The 22328-nt window shown below is 43.6% G+C and overlaps 3 protein-coding genes across 3 annotated transcripts; all 3 read left to right on the top strand.

The window, feature by feature from the left end:
• Nucleotides 1-6926: 6926 nt before the first annotated feature.
• On the top strand, nt 6927-10591 carry LOC100844571 (E3 ubiquitin-protein ligase XB3). Its single transcript, XM_003568948.4, has 8 exons — nt 6927-7246; nt 7352-7411; nt 7551-7622; nt 7706-7827; nt 7929-8069; nt 8165-8272; nt 9520-9784; nt 9872-10591. The coding sequence occupies exons 1-8, from the start codon at nt 7064-7066 to the stop codon at nt 10274-10276; spliced, it is 1356 nt and encodes a 451-aa protein (XP_003568996.1). The 5' UTR covers nt 6927-7063; the 3' UTR covers nt 10277-10591.
• An 8008-nt stretch (nt 10592-18599) lies between these two features.
• LOC104583243 (peroxidase 2) lies at nt 18600-20151 on the top strand. Its single transcript, XM_010235059.2, has 2 exons — nt 18600-18863; nt 19013-20151. Exons 1-2 carry the CDS (start codon nt 18660-18662, stop codon nt 19931-19933), a joined length of 1125 nt encoding a protein of 374 aa, XP_010233361.1. The 5' UTR covers nt 18600-18659; the 3' UTR covers nt 19934-20151.
• A 1154-nt stretch (nt 20152-21305) lies between these two features.
• Nucleotides 21306-22068, top strand: LOC112270995 (peroxidase 5-like). Its single transcript, XM_024459810.1, has 2 exons — nt 21306-21545; nt 21934-22068. Exons 1-2 carry the CDS (start codon nt 21327-21329, stop codon nt 21970-21972), a joined length of 258 nt encoding a protein of 85 aa, XP_024315578.1. The 5' UTR covers nt 21306-21326; the 3' UTR covers nt 21973-22068.
• Nucleotides 22069-22328: the final 260 nt, after the last annotated feature.

The following is a 22328-nucleotide window of genomic DNA, read 5'->3' as shown; positions in this document are numbered from 1 at the left end:
TTTAGCACCGTATGATAGAGCATGTTCTTGTTCTGTGGTGCTGAACTCGCCAACGACATGACCTGAAGTGTTGATCATAATTATGCATTCGTGCTTCTTTAATTTTTTATTAAGAAACAGCCGGAGCAAGTATATATTTTGGATGGAACTTTAAGCTAATATTTGCCCAGTTCTATAAATAAAGCCCGGAAAGATTTTGAGATCGGGGGTAACTAGTGCATCGATCATATTCGTTTTCCGCACATATATTTCCCTTTACTCATTCTTTTTAAGCCAACTTTTGTCATGCTTAATGTTAAGTAAACAACAAGAAACTCATATTAATGAAGTGCGACAAAACCGAGTTAATTATAATCATTTTTTTTAATTTTAATGAAGGTGTGGCCCTTGTATCTAAGAAATACTAGGTGACTTTTATCTTGAAAGGAAACACCCCGGTTACGTTTCATGTCAATTAGCTGCTCAAGGAGTATGCAACTCCATCTTGTATGTATGACACCTAGTTACTTGCTGTGAATGAAAACAACTTGAGGCATGCAGTGTTGATGAGTGGCGAATATTGACGGACCAACTTCTATAAAGGCACAAGTAATGTTAATGGTTGGCAATTAATTTGAAGAGTAGCAGAGTCATGATCGACTATAACGGTATAAACCCATTATTTTGGTCTATAAATTAATCTAGGCAGTGCTTACCTATATATATGTGCATCAGTTCAAATGAAATGCTATGTGCAACCAGTCATGCACAAAACAAATGGGCGGCATATCATGAGATTTTATTTTTGTTTGGAAAGCTACGTACACACGGGTTGGGATATTAGAAGATAACTGAGGTATACAGGGTTGATAGAAAATAGGTCCTTAGGCTTGATAGTTGAAACGAAATGGATGCTTTGTGCAGCGTGGCTCTACGCACCCACGGTGCAATCATTCTTAAGAAACCGCTATAAATGGTACCGACTTGTGTAGACAATTCTCTTTAGTAGGTGTGGAACCATGTCATCTAAGCAAATTAAGTCCGCAAAGGTAATCACGTTGTTTTTCTATAACCATCACCATGTAGAGTTTCGACTATTTTTAAGTAATTTTATAAATGTATAATGCACATGCATGCCCAGTTTTGTGAAAAATAACATTGTTCAGCTGTCAAATTCTTCTGCTGAGTTGACATGATCCGTCTGTAAACTGTGTGCACCCATTTTGCAGCTTTTTGTTGTGGTGCTGAACTCAGAACTCAGATCGCTTTATTAAAGGTGTTATATATGGCAATTGCACATTTCTGTTTCCATTTTTGGAAGTAACAAGTGGATAAATTTTTTTTACTTGGTTCGCTTGACTCAAGTGTAACTAACCCTACCGGAGAAAAACGCCTTTCCGAAGGCTAAAGGAACTCGGCAGAGGATATATACCCTTTGGCAGAGTCTTTCCCGAAGGCCTTATAAGTTATTTTGACCAACGCAATGTTCATGCATGACCATTGACGAACCATCGTGCATGCATGAAGCAACTCTCCATGGTGTGAAGTTTAGTTCATGATCATGCATGACCATTAGTTTGCATAACAAAAGCATGAAAATAGATAGCACCCTGATCTTGTTTTGGGTGTGTATAAAAACCGTCAACCCCTCTGCATAAATAGGGAGGATCCATATGTTAGTGCTAGAGGTGCAACTTGGTGACCCTCGCGGTACCCTTTGACCCTTTTTAGTTCAAACAAATGAACTATTTTTTCAAAAAGTTATGTCATTTTAAAATTTTAGTTCATTTGGTTGAACTAAGGAGGGTCAATGGCTACCCTGAGGATCACAAACTTGCAGTTCTAGTTAGTGCTATGTTGTGCGCATTGTTTATGGTCATATACATATGGACATACATAAACACAAGTTGAGATATTAGAGGATAACTGAAATGTCGTGCCAAGCTTTTTTGTCCTATGAGCGACGTCCTTTGTTAGGGCACCGTTCTCCCATGCGCAATTCTTGATCCGAGGTCCTTGATCTGGAGTGGCGTAGCAGTGGGAAGTACCAGGAGTCACCGATCCAAGCCTCCAACATACTAGGAACCTATCGCCGGGGGCCAAAATCCAAAGGCAGAATTGCACATGACATAGCAAAAAGCCCAACAGAGTTTCTTCGAGAGGTGATCACCGATCACACATTAATGTCAAAAAGATTGTCACATCTTATTTCAAGAACAATTTGGTGCCAACTTCGTCGACTGGCGTAGACTCATCTCTGTTTGTGCATCTCATTGTGTCTACAATGTGGACTTTCGTATGAACTCAGTAGACAAGACCGGCCGAGATGTTATTCGAAATTTTGCAGTTGTTACGGTTTAAACCCAAATTTTATCATAGAAGAAATAAATTACTGACGCTAAATATGAATGACTCGTTTATCGGCAAGCTAGCAAGTAGAAACGACACTTGGTACAACAATTAGCTAGCAGGACCGACAAAAAATGCATGTAGGGTATGTGAGAGTTATGTTGGGCCGAGACTTGTGCTGGTTGATTATAATCATTTCTATGTTGGGCCGAGGCCTGTATAGAAATGTTTTTTTTTGCGAGAAGTATAGAAATGATTATGTGAGTATTTTCTCCGTTCCATAATTTTTGTCCATTTGCGAGAAGTATAGAAAGAATTATGAAACGGAGGGAGTACGTGAGCATGTACTGCCCATCTTCAGTGCTTGGAGGCGAACCTTGGATGTATTTCGTCCTTCCGGAAGCTGTCGGCGGCCGACGGCATCATCCTCGAGGGACTCGATATATATGGCCTTCGTTGATAAGCCCATGGTGAGCCTCGAGGAAGGCGACGTGGTCTGCTTCTGGTATCATCAACAACACTGGTAAGAAGGAGCTGCGAGGTGTTAATCACTTAATCCTCTTCGTGTGAGGGGGGAGGCATACAAGGATATCCTACAGCACGATCTCCAATCATCAACAACACTGTTGCAGATCCAAGAGGTAATTCATTACAGTGGCTGTTCTGATGCAGAGACCGGGCGGTTTCAAGAAGTTTCAACCTTCTTTTCGAAGAAAATAAAGGGTAATTCATTACTTTATTGGTGTCCATGATCAATGATCATCAATTGAACCGTACTTTAATATGGGCTACAGTGATGTGGTAATGCTAATTTGTACTGAATATTGTTCATGTCACTTGTTGCAGACGACTGAAGTACTGAACTTCATCTGACAAACAATGGTCTCATTCAGCAGCACTACTTCTTTTCTTGAAGGGGAATAAGCAGCACATTTTCACCCTTACATGTATGATGTACTCCGAAAGAAAGAATACCGAGGTTTGATCTTTGGTGCTGGCCTAGGTAGCTTTGCTTTTCTTAAACTTATGCCACAGTCTGGTAAGACCATTTTTTTTGTGTCAGTCCTTCAGAGTATCAGGTCAAACTTATTTGGGTTCACTATATAATGACGGAGAAATCATGTGGCGAAAACTGATCACAATGGGAAACATGCAAACTGCAACATGTGCCTGCCTCCTGGGCTCCTGGCCATGCTTTTTGCAAAAACAAAATAACGTCCGCCTCCCTCATTGTTATTTTACACATATCTCATCTCCCTTATTCTGTCCACAATCTAGGTTTTGATGTGCCATTTCTAGCAACAATTAATTAAATAATGATGAATCAACGAACTATCAATGATGCATCAATGAAATGAAAATATCAATAAGATATTTTATGTTCACGAATATCAATGAAGTTTCAATTATGTATCATTGAAATTTCATTAACATATATTATTTCATTGATATATTGCTGAAATTTCATTGACATTCCATTAATATTTGTTATTTAAAATATTATTTCGAAAAAAAGAGCATTCCAGATCAGGAAGGAGAAAGAAAGAGCTGGCAGGGTGTTTGTTGCAAAAAATAATAGGATGCGATGGAGAGAGACAGTGAGGTTGATCTAGACCGAACATTTCAAATCCAACGTGGGTCTTCATGTTTCTGCCGAAAGAGTGGTTTTCAGGAGATACGTACATATACTTTCTCATATTGACGGGGCAATCGGCGAACCCTGCATTTTTGTTCGAAGTGTAACACATACAGAAATCAGGATGTAACCAAAAGAAATGCTGAAAGAAAATACTCAGCATTCCAGCTTAGAGTTTAGAGTACATTGTAGTAGGCATTTCTGCTCTCTTGCCCCCCTTCCTCTGTTTTCTTGTCTGCTATACTTTGACTGTGACAGCAGATTTTCTGAACGAATCAAATATTTTGGACTCCTGACTGCTGATCCTACGTATCAAGTACTCCCTCTGTCCCATACCAAGTGTCTCAAATTTTTTCTAAACATGGATGTATCTATAACTAAAAAGCGTCTAGATACATGCAATATTTTGACACTTAATATGAGACGGAGGAAGTAGATCAACCGAGGCTCAAGCAATATAATGATACTGCATCTAGTGGTTCAGGTGTACACCTGATCCATGTGCAGGTACAACAAACGCTCTAAAAGAATACAGGCTCTAACTAACCTTCATCCCGGCCAATTATACTAGGTTAGCGATAGTAATAAGTAGATACCATGGGAAAAAAGTATATCTACTGGGCTTGTACCGATCGGTTGCATGCATAAAAGTTTCAACCGGATAGATTGTTTGTGGAACAGAGCGATCATTGCCACTGATCATTGCACATGAAACTTTATCTGACTCATTTGATGAAAATATTGTCTTAGAGGGAGTAACAATGCACAATCACTTCTACTATTATTGCCGAGCGGAGTCCTACTTTGTTTAGATTGTTTACGGCTGGTCCAACTTACCGGAGAGACGTTGACCATATCATGTACTCCCTCCTAACAAGTATTCCTGATTTAGTACAACTTTGACTGTACACATCTACAGAAAGGTCTTGACGGGAGATATCCCATTAGAAGTTGGCTCATAGAAGACCGGGCATGTGGCAACGGTGACGGCTGCTCTGTTCCCTTCTTCTTACCTCTTTTCCCAACGACGAGCTAGCTTGGGAGCTCCAAAACATGACAATAGTGATGCTTGACAAGATCCATAGGAAAGAAGAGCTAGAGAATACAGTGGAGAGCATCGAGAGGGAGGCGTGCCTTCTGTATGGTTTTCTTTTTCTTTTTTCTTTTTTACCAACTTTTACCAAAGGGAAAATCACCCGCCAACTCCCCCGATGACGTGTTCGTGGTCAAAGTGCCACGTGAGACAGTTGGCATCTCCCGAGTGAATCTAAGACTTGCACTAAATAACTTAACAAAAGTTGCATAGATACGTAGTTTTGTAATTTCGAGACTAACTTGACATATCAACAATAACAATAATACTCCAGTAGGATAGCGGATGGATTTTACTCAACTTGAAAACATACAACTTTTATTTAAAAGATCAGTAAAAAAAATAGCTATGATATAATCGAAATTAAAATTTACCATGACCGTCCACTGAGATGAGTGTAGAAGATGCACCCCCACCATTTTGGTGAAGTATATACCGAAAGCTACAAGCAATGATTTGCATTTCTCGCGCCCAACCAACACCAAACCGTACCAAACCCCACGAATGCATCCAACAAAATCGATTTCCCACCACACCCATAAAAGTGCATGATTGCCTCCTCTTATATTATAAGTGCCTAGTCATCGTGAAACATGGTGGCACAACTTTCTTTTTAAGATCTATTTCAGCATTTTCGTGTTTTTTTCATTAATTTAATTTCAATACTTTTAACAAGAATTGAAATTTTGATGATACGAAGAGGACTAGGGGCTCACTCGGTTTCGAGTTTTTCATAAGAAATCCGAAAGATTGACAGTAGATGCATTCGGTCCAACCTCTATTTTCCATAGGATATTTCACATTATGCATTCGGTCCAACCTCTGTTTTCCATAGGTATGAGGCAAGACAATTTCTTAGGATGGCAAGTATCATCCTATCATCCCATTTCCCTATGTTTTGTTTTCCTCAAACCGAACGAGGCCTAGAAAATTTATGTGATCCCATTATGGCAGAAAAGTAGAAAAGGTTACAAATATTTAACGTGTTTGGAATTTGCTACTACGTGGAGCGAAATATTGCCAGCTTCCTTAATTAATACTACTCCCTCCAATCCAAAATTCTTGTCATGTTTTAGTTTTTCAAAATTTGAACTGAAACCTAAACAAGAATTAAGGATCGGAGGGTTTGAAATAAAACCACAACAAAAATTTACAATCGGATGGAGTACATCATATACTCTCTTCGTCCAACAAAGGGTGTCTCAACTTTGACTTTTTGAATGCATCTATAGTTCTATACACTAAGTCATGTCTAGATACATCCAAATTTTAGCAAACTTGAGACATCTTTTATTGGACGGAGGGAGTACTAAGTTTCATTAAACCAAGACGTTTCATTAAAAAAGTGATTTTTATGACAAGATTCATCTTACTGATAATTGTGGAAATAGTGGGTTCGTATCGTATGTATGAATCGTATACCAAAAAAATAATTATCGGTCAAAGTTTTTTTTTTGACTAAATGTAAATGGGTCCGAAATAGTCAGGTTAATTAGCGTTTAATCTGACCCGCTGCTTATGCGACGAATGTTCCACGGAAAGAGCAGAGAGAGAGGGGGGTGAGACTTCCGAGAGAAGGAAGAATAAGAGGAGACTTCATTTTCTGGTCAGGGTTACCAAAAGACACCAAATAAAAAAGATTACGCACTTATTACGAATATATAGTACAATGTTTTTAATCAAAATTATCTCTTTAAAATATGTTGGATTTTTTTTTCTCGTCACATGATGACGAGTTGGTCCCAAATCCCAATGACCATCCTTAATTGAGTGAAATCACGAGATATTTCGGCTCCTTTTCTTCTTAAAAAAAAAGAAAAACAGAAGAGAGAGAAAGTTGATTGAAACAATAAAAAGGCGTCAGGCTCCGTGTTTCCTCCCCATTGCCCACTCTTCAGTGCTCCCCCCACTTCGCCGGCGGCGGGAGGAGTCGTCTCATCGCCGGTGCCTCCCCCGCCGCCGCCGCCGACGCTGCTACCGTCACCAACTTAGCAGAGGCGCCGGCCATGGGGCACGGGGTGAGCTGCGCGCGCACCGGCGACGAGCACGACTTCTTCCGCGCGGCGCAGCTCGGGGACCTCGACGCCCTGGCCGCGCTCCTCGACGCCGACGCCTCCCTCGCCCGCCGCGCCACCCTCTACGACCGCCTCTCTCCGCTCCACATCGCCGCCGCCAATGGCCACCTCGAGGTCAGCCACCCACCCAGCCCCCCTTCTTCTTCTTCTCAGTACAGTGCCTCACCAACCACGCCATGGATCTGTCTCTGAACCTTCTTATCCTTCCTTGGCTCGCAGGTGCTCTCCATGTTCTTGGATCGCGGGGCGCGGCCGGACGCGGTGGATCGGCACAAGCAGGTGCCAGATCCCATTTCAAAATCTCCTCTCCTTTTGTTTTTTGAGTGCATCTTACTGCTGTTCCTCCTTACCAACTCCCTAAAAAATCTCCCTGTTTTTTTTCTTTCTGTCTGCTGATTTCTTCTTCGCGTTGCTCCAGACTCCGCTGATGCTCGCCGCCACGCACGGCAACATCGGCTGCGCGCTCAAGCTCCTCCAGGCCGGCGCAAATGTGAGCCACAAATCTGCAATTCCGCTTGCGAATTCCACTCGCTGTTCGCTGACCATGGCCGGATTTCATCTGTGCATTATCAGATCTTGATGTTTGATTCGGTGAACGCGCGGACCTGCCTCCACCACGCGGCGTACTACGGCCACGTCGACTGCCTGGAGGCCATCCTCTCCGCCGCGCGGACCACGCCGGTGGCCGATTCGTGGTGAGATCTTGATCCAGTCCGTGGCTATGTAAGAGCTTGATGGCTTGGCCGGCTTGGTTGTTTGCAAGACTGCTCACCTGCTGCTCTCGTAAGCTTTGCAGGGGTTTCGCCCGGTTCGTCAACGTCAGGGACGACTATGGAGCCACGCCGCTGCATCTCGCAGCCAGGCAGGGGCGGCCGGAGTGCTTGCAGGTGCTGCTGGAGAAGGGCGCCATTGTGTCTGCTTTGACAGGATCATACGGGTAATGTTATTGATCGGTGTTGTTCCTACCAGTCTGGGATTGGCTCCAATTGGTCCTTGATAGTGCAAATGCTGATTCATGTGTTGCTGCTGCAGCTTCCCTGGTAGCACTTCATTGCATCTGGCCGCTCGAAGTGGGAGCTTGGACTGCATCCGGAAGCTGCTTGCCTGGGGAGCTGATCGGCTCCAAAGGGACTCGGCCGGGTGAGCACTAGATCTCTAAATTCAGCTCATGCCTAAATGCCCCTTTGTGTATGTAGCAGAACAATTTCTGGCGCGGTTATAGAAATCACTAACGGTCCACATTTGTCACCAAGTGTCAAAGTCAAATGGAGTAGTATATTTAGTGAACTCACTAAGCATTATGAATCCACATTTGTGAGATTCTGCAATCCTTGCTGTTATTCCCTATGTTCTTTTAATGAACTAGCTGGGGTGTTCGGCATGATTGCGCGGGAAACTTGTTTAACCCTCTTACCCTCTTTAAATTTTCTTCATATTTGTATGCATTATTACACTAGTTGTAAAACCATGGGGCCTTTAATAATTGAGGTGGCCAGATCGATTTGTCCGGGTGTCATGTTCCAGTCATAATAAAGTACATCAGGTCAACAGCTGTATGCATGTAAATTATCAGTTGAAATATGTTCAGAGACAATTTGAATCTGTGATCGTTGTTTTTTGTTCTTTGCCGACTTTCTTTTTAATGTAAACACATGCAACACTTATGCATGCTCTAAAAACAGATACGGTTATGAAGATCAATCGGCTATGATCGGTTTGGGTACCATGCTTATTGGTTATTTCTCTCATTAATGAACATTAGAACTTTTTTGATATAAATTTTAGATTGAAGTATGAATTTATTTGTTTGTATGTTGTATAATAATTGATGATACATTAGTCTTTGCTAGCCTTCAGTTACCTAATATGAGGAAGAAAATATTTTCTAAACACATATTAATCAACTTACCGATTTACCGGATGGTGATATGTTCGTAAAGAGATCTCTCGTCTATGTTTGGGCTTTTTCCTTAAATGGTAGGTGTTGCCTATTTATATTTTATCGTTTACGAAAGATTTAAATTCCTACTTTAATTACAAGTATGAGCACAGGAAGGCTACAATTAATCGTCTCATGGGACAATAGTTTCTCATGTTGATATTATTGTGCCAAATGTCCCTTGACCGCAAGCTTTGTCATGGCAACCTACGTGACCTTTGAACCATGATGCTAACCTACTACCTAGGACTCGACGACAAACATGTATGCATGAGGTCGCATCATCGAACACATGATTCAAGCATGAATCTATCTTGTTTAAAACGCATTGCAATTAGTAACTGGCAGAGGCAGTGCTGAACTTTGGAGTCATGTACTTCTAATATATATAGTAGATTGCCAGTAGTTGTTCTGCTAAATCTGACGACAAATGTTATTGTTCCCCCAGGAGAATTCCCTATGCCGTTGCGCTGAAGCGCAACCATGGGGCCTGTGCAGCTTTGCTAAACCCTTCTTCGGCAGAGCCCATGGTTTGGCCTTCCCCTCTTAAGTTCATCAGCGAGCTTGATCCGGAAGCAAAGGCTCTCCTGGAAGCAGCCCTCAAGGAAGCCAACAGGGAGAGGGAGAAAAATATCTTGAAGGGCACAAAATATTCCATGTCATCCCCTACACGTCACGATGATATCATCGATGATGAAGACGCATGCTCGGAGGTATATCAGATGCTTAATTTCCATATAAACACATCAGATGATTCATTTTCACATCTTTGGGCTGACGGATAATTTGGGCACGGACAGGTGAGCGACACCGAGCTGTGCTGCATCTGCTTCGACCAGTCCTGCACCATAGAGGTACAAGACTGCGGGCACCAAATGTGCGCCCCGTGCACACTTGCGCTCTGCTGCCACAACAAGCCCAACCCGACGACCCTGACCCTGCCCTCACCGGCCTGCCCATTCTGCCGTGGCAGCATCTCCCAACTGGTGGTGGCCCGGACCAGGACACCCAGCGACCCCGACAAGCCAGCCTCCCCGACCTCCCCGCAGCTCACCCAAAGGCAGTCTCGACGCTCTCGCAACCTCAGCGAGGGGAGCGGCAGCTTCAAAGGGCTGTCCTCGGCCATCTCGAAGATCGCCCGTGGCTCGAGCCGGATGGCCGGCAGCGACTGCGGTGACATGGACAAGCCCGAGCATGATCCGTGAAGCAGAACGAGTGGACATCAACCTTAAGATCAAATCTTCAAAAGCACTCCAGCTTCTGAAAACCCCACATGAAAAACAAAATCCAATACCTGTTTAGGGTACTATCAGGGCGTGATCCATGGAAGGCAGCCATAGCCTCATGGGTAGGAGAACTAAATAAGTTTATCCTCCATTTCCATCTATATATATCCTTTCCTTCTGCCCTAGTACATTTTTGGAATCTCCAGACTAAGTTTAGCAATGCATATATAGAGCTGAGCTCTGGTAATGAAAGAACAACCAGTGAAGAGCTATTCATCATTCATTTTTGGTGTCTCTGGTGACGGATATACAAGGATGTAGTGTATGCACAGATCTGAGTGAGCTACTGCTTCATGAATCATCGGTGCGCCATGATCTCTGAAGCTTAAGCCTGCTGCCATTCCATGGGACGGGCATTGGCTTGTGAGCTCTGCCTGCCCCACCCTAGGCTAGCTGTGCAACGAATGGATGACGCCCATTTTTGACGCGGTTCGTGCACTGGCGCCGCAGTGGTGGTGGTGGTCCTTGGATCGCCACGAAATTTGCTGCTGCTGCTGCTGCCCCCTAGATGCATGACACTGTACTGGCTCATTAACAGTAGGGTTCAGTTCACTGCAGCTTACTTTGTCAGTCTCATCGTAATTGCTGGTAATATTGGCTGATTTCTGTTATAACTGCAGTGATCTTATGAGATCTGTATATATACCACGGTATCAGTAAGGATAAAACTTGTAATGTAGACTCTTAGGACACAGGAACTGTCCAAATCATCCAACCAACAGAAAATGACTCGTGATGGGCTCGTGTTAGTCGTCCACTTTTTTTTAGAGCATCGACCACTTAGTACAAATATTTTTTATGGATCGTAGGGAGTAGAAAAGAAAGGAGCCATCTGGCGATCGAATCCCTGAACATGTTCATGTCGGGATATTTAACACTGGGGATGCATTGGGGTTTGGGGATCGGTGAACCTCCCACTTCTGGTTCAATTCTTAAATCTTGTGTTTAAAATTTTGAACAAGAAAATTGAATAGAAATGAAAAGTTGACCAGGGATCTTGCTTGCATCCCTAACTAACACAGTAAAAAACCAGTCAAGTATACATTTATTATTTGAGCCGTCTCCTTGCAAAGATCTTGGTAAATTGTTAGCCACACTCTAAATTCACCCTCGAAATTAAACGCCGATGAGTACATAAATCGATCTGCAATAATAAGTGCGCATGTGCTACCTTACCTATGTTCATACATATATGAAGTCCCAACTTTGTTGTAATTCAAACTTTTTAATTTTAATCAAATTTATAAAAAATATATAACGGCATTTACAATGTCAAAGAAAAAAGAAGTCAACCATGACGTTGATCATTCTACTCTGAAGAGATGACCACGGGCTTTCGATTCGGAGTTAGCGGTTAGGTTTTAGAGTTTAGGTTAAAAAAGCAACAAATCTGTTTACTAACTCCATCCCATTTGTATGACACTACTTACTAGCCGTGTGTAGTAACAACGGTTTTTGGTTAAAGAAAACGGTTTCATGCGTGGGCGCATGCCCATTAACGAAGGCATGCAATGTTCATGCATGCACGCATGGCCATTGATTTTCATAATATAAGCATGAATATACCACACCCATTGGTTCTATAAATCCAGGGAGTGTCCACCTATATATACGCATCAGTCGGAAGAATGAGTAGTGCTCCGTTTCATGTACTGTTATGCTATATATCTACATGTAATCTTGTACAAGTTTTTGTATTATATACATATATGTTCTTGGAAATTCATTAAAATGTGAGATATTAGAGGACAACTGATATGTTAAGATAGAGCTTGACTAGGAGGCGGTTCATGCGGCCGACAGGAGATGCCAAGGTACCGGATCTTGTTGCTCGGTCCTCATGCCCTAGAGATGAACAGCTCGTGGGTGTCGACGGTGTCACGATATATCTCGACCATTGTGGCCATGTCCAGTGGACTAAATGACGGTGTGAGGGCAACGTCTGGCAAGATAAGTGACATGAACACCTATAACTGTTGTCGAACAATACTTTTACACTGAAAAAAAACTAACTCAGTGTTGTACCACCCGATCAAAATGCTGGATTGATCTCAGTTATGCGTTCGTGCGCTCTCCTATTGTTTCATTTGAAAGTAAATAGACAAAGCCAACTGTCGAGATATTGTTAAGCTGGATTGAGTAAATAAGAGATTTTGCAACCAAACGTTTGTAGCCAAGATGTTAAAATTTGTCTTCTAAGAGTCGAAAGATCTTATAATATTACATATCAACTAATACATAAAAAAATGTGGTGGTGTCAATCGCATGCGTATGGTTGCTGAACCATGAACGATGAATCCCCACATTAGACATACCCCCACACAGTGACTGAGGCGGAAACCGTGTGATTTAGGCAATTCGAATCGTGTGGGAATGTTGATCCGTACTAGTGATAATTTTGAATGGATAGCGTTGATTTGAAATTGACAAAGGGTTTTCATAATTGATTAAAAGAAAACTAATGAATTGATTTGTAATTAATTGATTTTTCAACTTTTCACAGTTAATGGGGCAGTGTAATTGGTGGGGAACTAAAATGTGTTGTACAACATATGCCACTAAAACGACGTAGGACGTCTGATCTAGCCAGTTGGATGGTTGAGATCTTTCAAATTAATCTATCACAACCCGTGATTTTATAGTACGGAGTACTATAGATATAGATGTGAAACATTACTTGCCATGAACTAAAATTAGGTACTTTGGCCAATGTAATACTAATGTTCATGCATTGCCATTGGACGAACCATGCATCGTGCATGCATGAAAGCAACTATCCATGGTGTGTAATCTTTAGCTCATGCATGGCCATTAGTTTTCATAACAAAAGCATGAAAATAGATACCACCGGGGCCATGCATTATATGGGTGTATATATTAACCGAGGTAGCGTCCACCCCTGTGCATAAACAGGGGATATAGTTTTGATGCGACCTTGTGTCCATGTAATCTTCTACTGAGTACAATTTTTTTTTGAGGAAATGTAATCTTCTACAATTGTTTTAAGGCATATGAATCTCTTAGGCATGTATACATGCAAGTTGAGATACTAGAGGATATAACTGATATGTGGTGCCAAGCTATTTTCTCAGGAAGTCCTTGTGGGTGACATGCTCTGCCGGGGCGCCGGTCTCTCGTGTATTGGTGTCAAGTATGAGGTGTCACTAATAAGTAGACAATTATTTGTTCTTCTTCACAAAAACGGTCCATTCTTGGCGCACACGGTGGTAGCTGGTTTCTCATTTGCTACAAAATTTATCACCCCTGCTGCTCTGGTTGAGCGTTCCAGTACTAGTGTTCTGATTGAGCGTTAATATGCATGTCTGATCACTAGCATTTGATCTCAAGTGTTTGGGTTGTACTGTACTTCTCATTGTATCTTTTTCTGAAAAAGAAAGTCAAAGCTAGCATCTGCATCTCCCCGACGTAAGGATGTAATTGTATTTATTGAAAGATACTCCCTCCGTTCATAAATACTTGTCGCTGTTTTAGTGCAAATTGAGGTCTAAAACAGATACTCTCTCCGTTCCTAAATACTTGTCGCTGTTTCTATTGACGTCGTATCCTGTGAATCCACCATCTTTGTGCATCCCTGCATCCAGCCCTCCTCTGCCTTCCGATTCAGATCCTGCCACCTGCGTCTGGACGTGGCAATTTTCTGAAAACACGCCCGCGTCGTCCTGATTTAGTTGGCTAATTATCCAAAAACGCCCCCAGCAATAGTCATCTTCAAAATAATAATTGAGGTCATCCTCTTCCTTAGTGACAACTGACCCAACAAGCCGAGTCGGCCTTTTAGGCTCGTTTGTGTCTCGGCCGAGCCAAACTCGGCGAGCCAGTAGCTCGCAGGAAGCCCAAGTACACGCTCGAATTTCTTTCTTATGCAGCCCATTAGCCAGAATCCCTCTCTGTCTCTCTTTAATCCCCACGCACGGAAGCACAACCCGGCCGGGACAGTCCTGGCAGTAGCCTGGCAAGCGACCTCATGGAGCACCACCACGAGTAGCCCGGCCCAGCTGTGCAGCCTTCATGAACGCTGTTCTTGGCACCTGGACCCTGGTCTCCTCCGCCTCGGCAGTCCGCTGCTTCTTTTGAGAATTCCTAAAGAAAAAAAGGCATATATATGCACGTTATGTTCATGAATGACCAATATTAATTTGCATAACTAAAGCATGAGCAACGCAATAATTAACTAGCTCATGGGTCTATAAATTGATGTTGTGTCTAGCTACCTATCTCACACATCCTATATATATATATATATATATATATATATATATATATATATATATATATATATATATATATATATATATATATATATATATATATATCGAGTTGGGATATTAGATGATAACTGAGATGTTACATCAAACTTGACTGGGAGGTGGTCAATGAGTGTGATGTGTGCAGTAACACATAACATGTGACACATGTACGTGTTTATTGGCTTCAGCAAACTGTAACCTTGCATATCAGCTGGCTTAAATCAGAAGTTTGCCGTACCTATAGGTTTTAACTTGAGGCACAAATCTCACATCTTGAGCTGCCACAGGCCTTTGCTTGGATCTGGTCTTCATGCTGCCAACTGAAACACAAATTCTTCTTCTGGCTCCTACTATCATCAACTGCCTCAATACAAGAGCAATGCTTCAAAAGAGAAACTTCCAAATACCTGCATATGATTGTATCCTTGTGTGATGGTCACCATCTTGAGACCAAGGGCCATCTCTTTTTCCACTTCCCCTTTGCATTGGCTTGCTGGAACTACATTTTCCCGAGTTTTGTTCCTCAGCAAAATGTGCACCATAATGTTGCACAGCTGAAAAAAGAGCTCAAAGTCCCATTCTCCATGGAAATTACCACTCTGGTTACCTGGAGCATTTGGAAATCTAGGAATGACTTCATCTAGTTTATACAGATGCAGACAGATCTAAGGTGGAGCTAAATCTTGTCGTCCACCAAGCCAGAAGAAAGGAATACTCTGAATTTGCAGATTGGCTCAATGCCTTTAGATAGCTTTTTTTCTCCTACTTAGGGTGCTTTCTTTCATTTATTTCTGCACACACACTTTATTTTATTAATATAAGTCTGTAGGCATTTTGCCTACAATCTTATCCTTAAAAAAATAGGTTTAACTTGAGAAAAATACTGAAATCTCATATTGGCCGTCAAGTACTGGTAGTCGGTAGATCAATGTTACTAAAGATAATACAAGGATCTAATTAATCTTCATACAGGCCAATTTTTTTTTGTCCAGGCCAATTATACTACTCCTTCTCTAATCCATAATAAGTGACGCTGATTTAGTATAACTTTGTACTAAATTAAAGACATTTTTCAAACTTCACCGCACGTCGAGTTTTATCGACTCGGTGAAAAAATTGTCTTAAATGAAACTTAGAGTAAAATACATTGGCCTATTATTACCAAGATGTAAAACTGCTTTTGTTTACATTGCTTACGTGGCTCCTAAACCCGTCGGAGATTTTCCCTAAAAAAACCTCATCGGAGATTCTTCCAAAAAAAAAACTCGTCGGAGAGGCATTAACCGTCTCACACGTGGCACTTTGACCGCTCACACATTGGCAGAGGGGGGAGATTTCCCCAATATGCCTGCTCCGCTAGCTCCCTTCTTCTTGCCTCTTTCCCCACCGACCAGCTAGCATGTGAGTTCCTGGACATGGCAGCAGTGATGGATGATAAGCTCAATAGGCGAGATTTAAGGAATTACTCTCCAAAGGCGTTCGACGAAGTATACCATAGCAGTACCAAGAATTCAACGAAAAACACCCGTGTGTATGATGCATGTGTGTGGTGATCACCATGGCTTCCCCTGATCACTTATCCAGAATGATCAACTCTGTCATGCATCCCGTGTGTATACATGATGCATGTTGAAAAAATGACTCTAGGCCTCTATGTAGTTAGTTAACCATGCAGATCCAGTGATATACACTATATGAAGGCACGTCATGTTCATGACTGTCCTTTAGAGTTATTTGCATAAGGAAACAGCATGAGTAACACATTAGCTAGCTGGGTCTATAAAATGAGGTTTATGTCATGCCCAATACTAATTTGATCAATTGTATATGTTCTGTGCATGTAGCCAGCTGCTCCCACAACTACCGGAAAACCGGCCGTTGCCGGCGGCAAGGCCCTTTGCCGACGGCTTTCTATCGGGCCGCCGGCAAAAAGGCACTATGCCATGGGCTGCCGCCGGCAAATATTTCGAAAAGCCGTCGGCAAAGAGACCCTGCACGTGGGTCCAGCCGTTAACGGCACCGCATGTCGTGATTTTTTTTTTTGCCGGAGGCCGTCGTTTCGCCGCTGGCAAAGGCTTCGCCGACGGAGCCGTGAGAAAGCCACCGGCAAAGGCTTTGCCGGCAGCCCTGGCCCCCGGCAAAGCCGCTTTCTCCCGTAGTGCACTGTAAGAAAAAAAAAGTTTGGCACTTATGTTTTTTCAGATCATAGTTTGAGATATTAGAGGATAACTGAGATGTTAATCTTGATATATACTGAGGTCATCTTGATACAGGCAGGTTTAGATTCCAGTTTGACATTTATTCCAGTCTGACATTGATTCCAGTTTGACATTGATAGAAACCTCTGATAATTATGTTACAGTATAATGGTTAGATAAAGTGCTCTCGATCTAGCTTGTGGCCACTCCTGGGAGGTCCTGGCATCGTAGATAATGGCGTGTAGGTGGCCGGAACGGATGGTGGCAGCAGGCTGCAGGCGGCGACCGACCGCGGCGGTGCCGTCTCCTGCCTTCCCGTGGGTTTTTTTTTTCAGGGAAGCTCTCACCCGATCCGTATTTGGGATTTACATGGGCCCCCAAAACGGGAGCATATCCAAGTAGGCTGGGCTTGGGCCTAGGCCTTCCAACTCCCGTTCGTACGTCCGAGGCGCCCATCCCGCACGGACCCGCTGGGCTCTTCCTGGGCTTGTCAAGGACCAGAAAGGCCATCACTGGACACAAGATTGATATCGGCCCGACTGCAGTTGGGTGAGTATGATGAAATGTTTCTCTAAAAAACAAATAGTATGATGAAATGTGGACAATAATATCCTCTCAGAAAAAAATGGAGAATAATAGAGTTCGGCGCCAGCTTTGGAAGTACATAGTACAGATTTAATCGAATCGAATTCAATTCGAACTAAGCCAGTTTGGATCATCGGACGTGCACAGATATCTAGCCTGACCAGGGTTTTCGCCGGCAAACATGCAAGCCACGCCCACGGACGATGGGATCGAACAACAGCTGTACATATCTCAAAACTTGTTTGAAATATGTAGATCCAATCCCAGAAAGACTTCTATATATATAGATCCAACCATTTTCTCCTTTTCACAATTTCACCATAAAAGACATTACTCCTTGTACTAGTAACTGTGTATATTGCACTCGTAAACCTATACAAAAAATATATTATTGGTGAGATAAACTGTAGTTTAGAATAATTTTAAATTTCTCGGATTTTGATTTGCAACTAATTGATGAGGATTTCCATAATTGATTGAAATTTTCCAAAAATTAGTTGCGACTTGAAACTCATGGATTGATTAAGTTGGTGTTGTGTATACAAGTGGTATTGGTGCATAATTGAAACGTAATGTGCATCATAAATCATCGAATTAAACAACATTGGATTTTCCCGCGATAGGATAGCTGGGATCTTCTGAAATCCGCTACGACTCGTGCTTTTAATTAATAAATTTTAAACAATAATAGACGTAGATCGAATTTAATCCATAAACATCAAAATCAGTAAAAGGGAATTGAACCCTCGAACACTTTGAAACCATTGCATTCACCGGTCTCAACTGAAATCGTGGTGATTTTGGATGATGTTTGCCCCTTCATGCTTACTTTTGCTAGCACCATATCCACGTGGACAAAAGTGATCGACTCAACATTTGAAACAAAAAAAATGAGGAGGTGTCTCATATCTATGAATATCACTCTCCACTAACGAGGTAGTGTGGTCGAAATATATTCCTTACAACCTGAACACGTTGACGAAGCTAGCTCAGGTGGAGGCGAGCTGCTCAGCACGTTGGTCGGAGTTCAAGAAGAGTGCTAAGTACATGGTCATCGTGCACGTTTGGCAAATCAATCCATATCTCAACAACTTAATATATGAGTTGCGCGGATCACATGGACGCATAAATAATTACCTTACCAATGAGTATATATATACGCTCCTTGCTCACCCGAATGAAATCATCCACAGCCAAGAAGCATTTCGATCATCCCTAGCTAGCTTGCAAAAACCAAAAGAGTTTATCATCATGGCGAAGCGCAACGAGAAGGGTCCTCTTTCAGTTCTCCTGGCTTTGGCCATCGCTGTGGTCCTCCTCGCCGCGCAGGTGAAGCCGGCGGTGGGTGGCGGCTACACCGATCCTATGCAGGCTGAGGTGAGGAAGATAGTGGGGGGCAGACTCTACGACGCCCCTGGCCTCATCCGTCTCCTCTTCCACGACTGCTGGGTCCAGGTAACTAAACCTGATTTTGACACACATTGCCGAAGTGATTATTTACAAAAGATGTTTTTTTTTCTATTTCACTACCTGGATATTGTAGATTTATTGCAATCTAGTTATAGACTTATAGCGCGTTGATGCGATAATATGTTACATATTAGGGTTGCGATGGATCCGTGCTGCTAACTGAGACACCGTACAAGAGCAAAGACGGGAAGACGGAGCAGGACGGGCCGGCGAACATCGGCCTCCGGGGCTTGGACATGATCCAAGCGATCAAGGACAAGCTCTACGCCCACGACAATGCCGTGACCTGCGCCGACGCGGTCGTCTACGCTGCACGTGAGGCCACATACCTCCTCAGCAACAAGCAGATCATCTACGACGTCGCCGGGCCGGGCTCCCACAGGGACGGCCTCGTCTCCTCCGCGGACAAAACCAACGTCCTCCCAGGGCCGACCTCCGGCTACGACGACCTCGTGAAGAACTTCCATGACAATGGCGGCCTCGACCACGAAGACCTCGTGGCCCTCTCCGGCGCGCACGGCGTCGGCAAAGCCCACCTCTCGACCTTCGCCGACCGCTTCGGCCCGGCCGCCGACGATGAGATCAACCACGCCTACAGAGATGCCCTCAAGAAGCGCATCCCCAAGGAAGCGTCAGATGATGCATTGGCTTTGCACAACTTGGGCTTGTTGTCCTTCAACCCGGCGGCAAAGAACGACGCCGCCGGCAAGCTCAAGTCCAACCCGACGGTGGAGAACAATGTCCGTGACATGGACGATGTCCGGAGCGAGTCCGGCTACGACGCCACCGGGGTGAGCCTGGCGCCCAAGGGTGCCCTGGACAACAGCTACTACACCGCCAACCTCCAGAACATGGTGCTCTTCAAGTCCGACTGGGCGCTCACCACCAACCACACCGCCAAGGCCAAGATGGTGGACTACAAGAAGGACGCCAAGGCGTGGTACGCCCGCTTCGGCAAGGCCATGGAAAAGCTCAGCAAGCTTAAGGACAATAACGCCCGTTACGAGAATGAGCCTCGGACCAACTGCAGTGCCACCAACAAGAAGAGCTACTAATAGCCAAGCGTGCGCGCCAAGATTTGAACCACCACAGCAAGAGCGTTTATGAATCATTGTTTTCTTCATGTATCATTTGTTTATTCCTGGTCTATTACATTTTGATTATATTTTTCATACACGCATATGTGTTCCAAATATGTACGTCACCGTCTAAATCAAGGCGCGCGGTTACCCTTTTTAAATATAATATATGGCCATTCCATTTGTTTTCTGAATACCTATACTTGCATTTTCCTTTGTAATCACCTGCTCGAGAACAATTACGAGTATAATGTTTTGGGTCAATATAGACTAATTAATAGAAAACTCTTACAATTGAGAATCACAATGTAATATGATTCAAAGACATTTTCCGTTGTATGAATATATTGAAACTACTGCCAAGGCTGCTCCGAGTGCGAAACGGCAATGCCATATATATCTTACGGTCTTCCATGTCACCAGTTAACCCTAACAGATACGACCGTCCCAATCGATCGACTTTTGCCTACCGAAACATTTATTTTCTCTGTCCTCACAGCCGAACAGGAGGAACAAGTGATACCCAGCCAAGGTTTCTGTCCTTCCCAGATCTGAAATACCCATACTTCAAATCCTCAAAAATCCATCCAATTGATCTAACCTTTTAACAAATCAACTTCAAAAATTGGCTTGTTGCCTTCCTATAGCCTCAGTTTTGCCTTCCTTTCGTCGATTATTTTGTCCCTGAAGATGACTTGGTAGAAAGAGATGCCAAGGTGGAGGGTGAAGAACTGGCTGAGTGGTGCGTGACCGGGGTAGAAGAAAGGTTGGGGGGGACACAGAAAATAAATGCTTCGGTAGGCAAAGAGTCGATCGATTGGGACGGTCGTGTATCTGTTAGGGTTAGCTGGTGACGTGGAGACCGTAAGATACGGCATTGCCGTTTCACACTGGGAGCGGCCTTGGTACTTTGGACTCTCGAGGACCACACATAATTTGCCAGTCAGCCTGTATTTTCATTTTAGTTATCACACTGCAAACAAATTGATGGCAAGAAATAATACCACATTGAGCAAGAGGGATCGACAACGTACTTTAGCATCATGCAAGTTGATGAGAATTAATTAATGGCCAATTTGGCTGGAATTCCTGGAATATTTACAGGCTTGCACACGTTGACCAGGCTTACTTAGCCGGCCGCAGCTGCTCACCACGTTGATCGATCGGAGTTGAAGAAGAGTCACCATGATTACTGTGCATGTTCGGCTGATCGATCCATATCTGAACAGCTACTTTAATTATCCCCTCCACGGATCACAAGGCGCATAAACAATCTTTGTGCTTGCCTTATTCAGCAGTATATATACGTTCATTATTTGTGCCGAAACAGTAGTATCCACAACGATTGAGAACTTCAAGTTTCTGATTCATGACGAAGCGTGGCGGGGGGTTGTCCTTTTGCGAGCTCGTGGCCTTGGCCGCCGCCGCCGTTCTACTCGCGGCGCAGGCGAAGCTGGCGGTGGCCGGCGGCTACTACAACCCTGCAATTGAGGACGTTGTGAGGGAAGAAGTGCAGAAGGGCATAAAGACCTATCCCGGCGTCGGCCCTGGTCTCATCCGGCTCCTGTTCCACGACTGCTGGGTCAAGGTAACATATAGGCTGCCTTTTGGCTTTACAATTGCGGTGCAGGTCTTGTAAAAACATTTTTTTTAATCTTTCTGTTAGCATATTGTAGATAGCTGCAAAACTTTTACGTTTAGAAACATCAACAGCAAATCATCTGCTGAAATTGGTAACACGTCTCATTATTTCGGGCACTTCAATGCATTGTGGTTCAGCAATGAGAATGGAATTTTACCTTTTTGTTCAAACAATCTCATGACGGGTTTTCTCTATCAGGAGATAACGGAAAGACAAAGGTTCTAAAACAATGAAAAACTTTACCGATTTAGATGGCTGTTTGATGTAGAGGACGGGGGTATTCGCTCCTTTTCGAGAAAAATAAAGCTGACCTTAAAATATTTAATGTCCTTAGGGTTGCGATGGATCCGTGTTGCTGGAGAGAGCTGACTGAAAGGCCGAGAAGTACGCGGCAGCCAGCATCGGTCTCCGCGGCTTCGAGGTGATTGACGCCATCAAGGCCAAGCTCACCGCCCACGGCGTCACCTGCACGGACGCCATCATCTACGCGGCGCGCGAAGCAACCATCCACCTCAGCCGTGGCAAAATCAAGTACTACGTCGCCGGGCCAGGCCGTAAGGACGGCCTCGTCTCATCCGCAGAGCACGCCAACGAGTTCCTCCCGCTCCCCACCGCCAGCTTCCCGGACCTCGTAGAGATATTCAAAACCAAGGGCTTCGACGCCACGGAGCTCGTCGTCCTCTCCGGCGCACACGCCGTGGGCGTCGCAAACTACACCTCCTTCAAGCA

This window comes from Brachypodium distachyon, chromosome 2 (genome assembly GCF_000005505.3).
Source record: "Brachypodium distachyon strain Bd21 chromosome 2, Brachypodium_distachyon_v3.0, whole genome shotgun sequence".
Lineage (NCBI taxonomy): Eukaryota > Viridiplantae > Streptophyta > Magnoliopsida > Poales > Poaceae > Brachypodium > Brachypodium distachyon.
This window is presented reverse-complemented; position numbering and strand designations above follow the sequence as displayed.

Bases quoted from the DNA above. Each gene is read 5' to 3' on its own strand.
- LOC112270995 (XM_024459810.1), top strand. From the start codon at position 21,327: ATGACGAAGCGTGGCGGGGGGTTGTCCTTTTGCGAGCTCGTGGCCTTG. The intron at 21,546-21,933 runs GTAACATATAGG...TAATGTCCTTAG, and splicing joins TCCACGACTGCTGGGTCAAG to GGTTGCGATGGATCCGTGTT.
- LOC100844571 (XM_003568948.4), top strand. From the start codon at position 7,064: ATGGGGCACGGGGTGAGCTGCGCGCGCACCGGCGACGAGCACGACTTC. The intron at 7,623-7,705 runs GTGAGCCACAAA...GTGCATTATCAG, and splicing joins TCCTCCAGGCCGGCGCAAAT to ATCTTGATGTTTGATTCGGT. The intron at 8,070-8,164 runs GTAATGTTATTG...TTGCTGCTGCAG, and splicing joins GCTTTGACAGGATCATACGG to CTTCCCTGGTAGCACTTCAT.
- LOC104583243 (XM_010235059.2), top strand. From the start codon at position 18,660: ATGGCGAAGCGCAACGAGAAGGGTCCTCTTTCAGTTCTCCTGGCTTTG. The intron at 18,864-19,012 runs GTAACTAAACCT...GTTACATATTAG, and splicing joins TCCACGACTGCTGGGTCCAG to GGTTGCGATGGATCCGTGCT.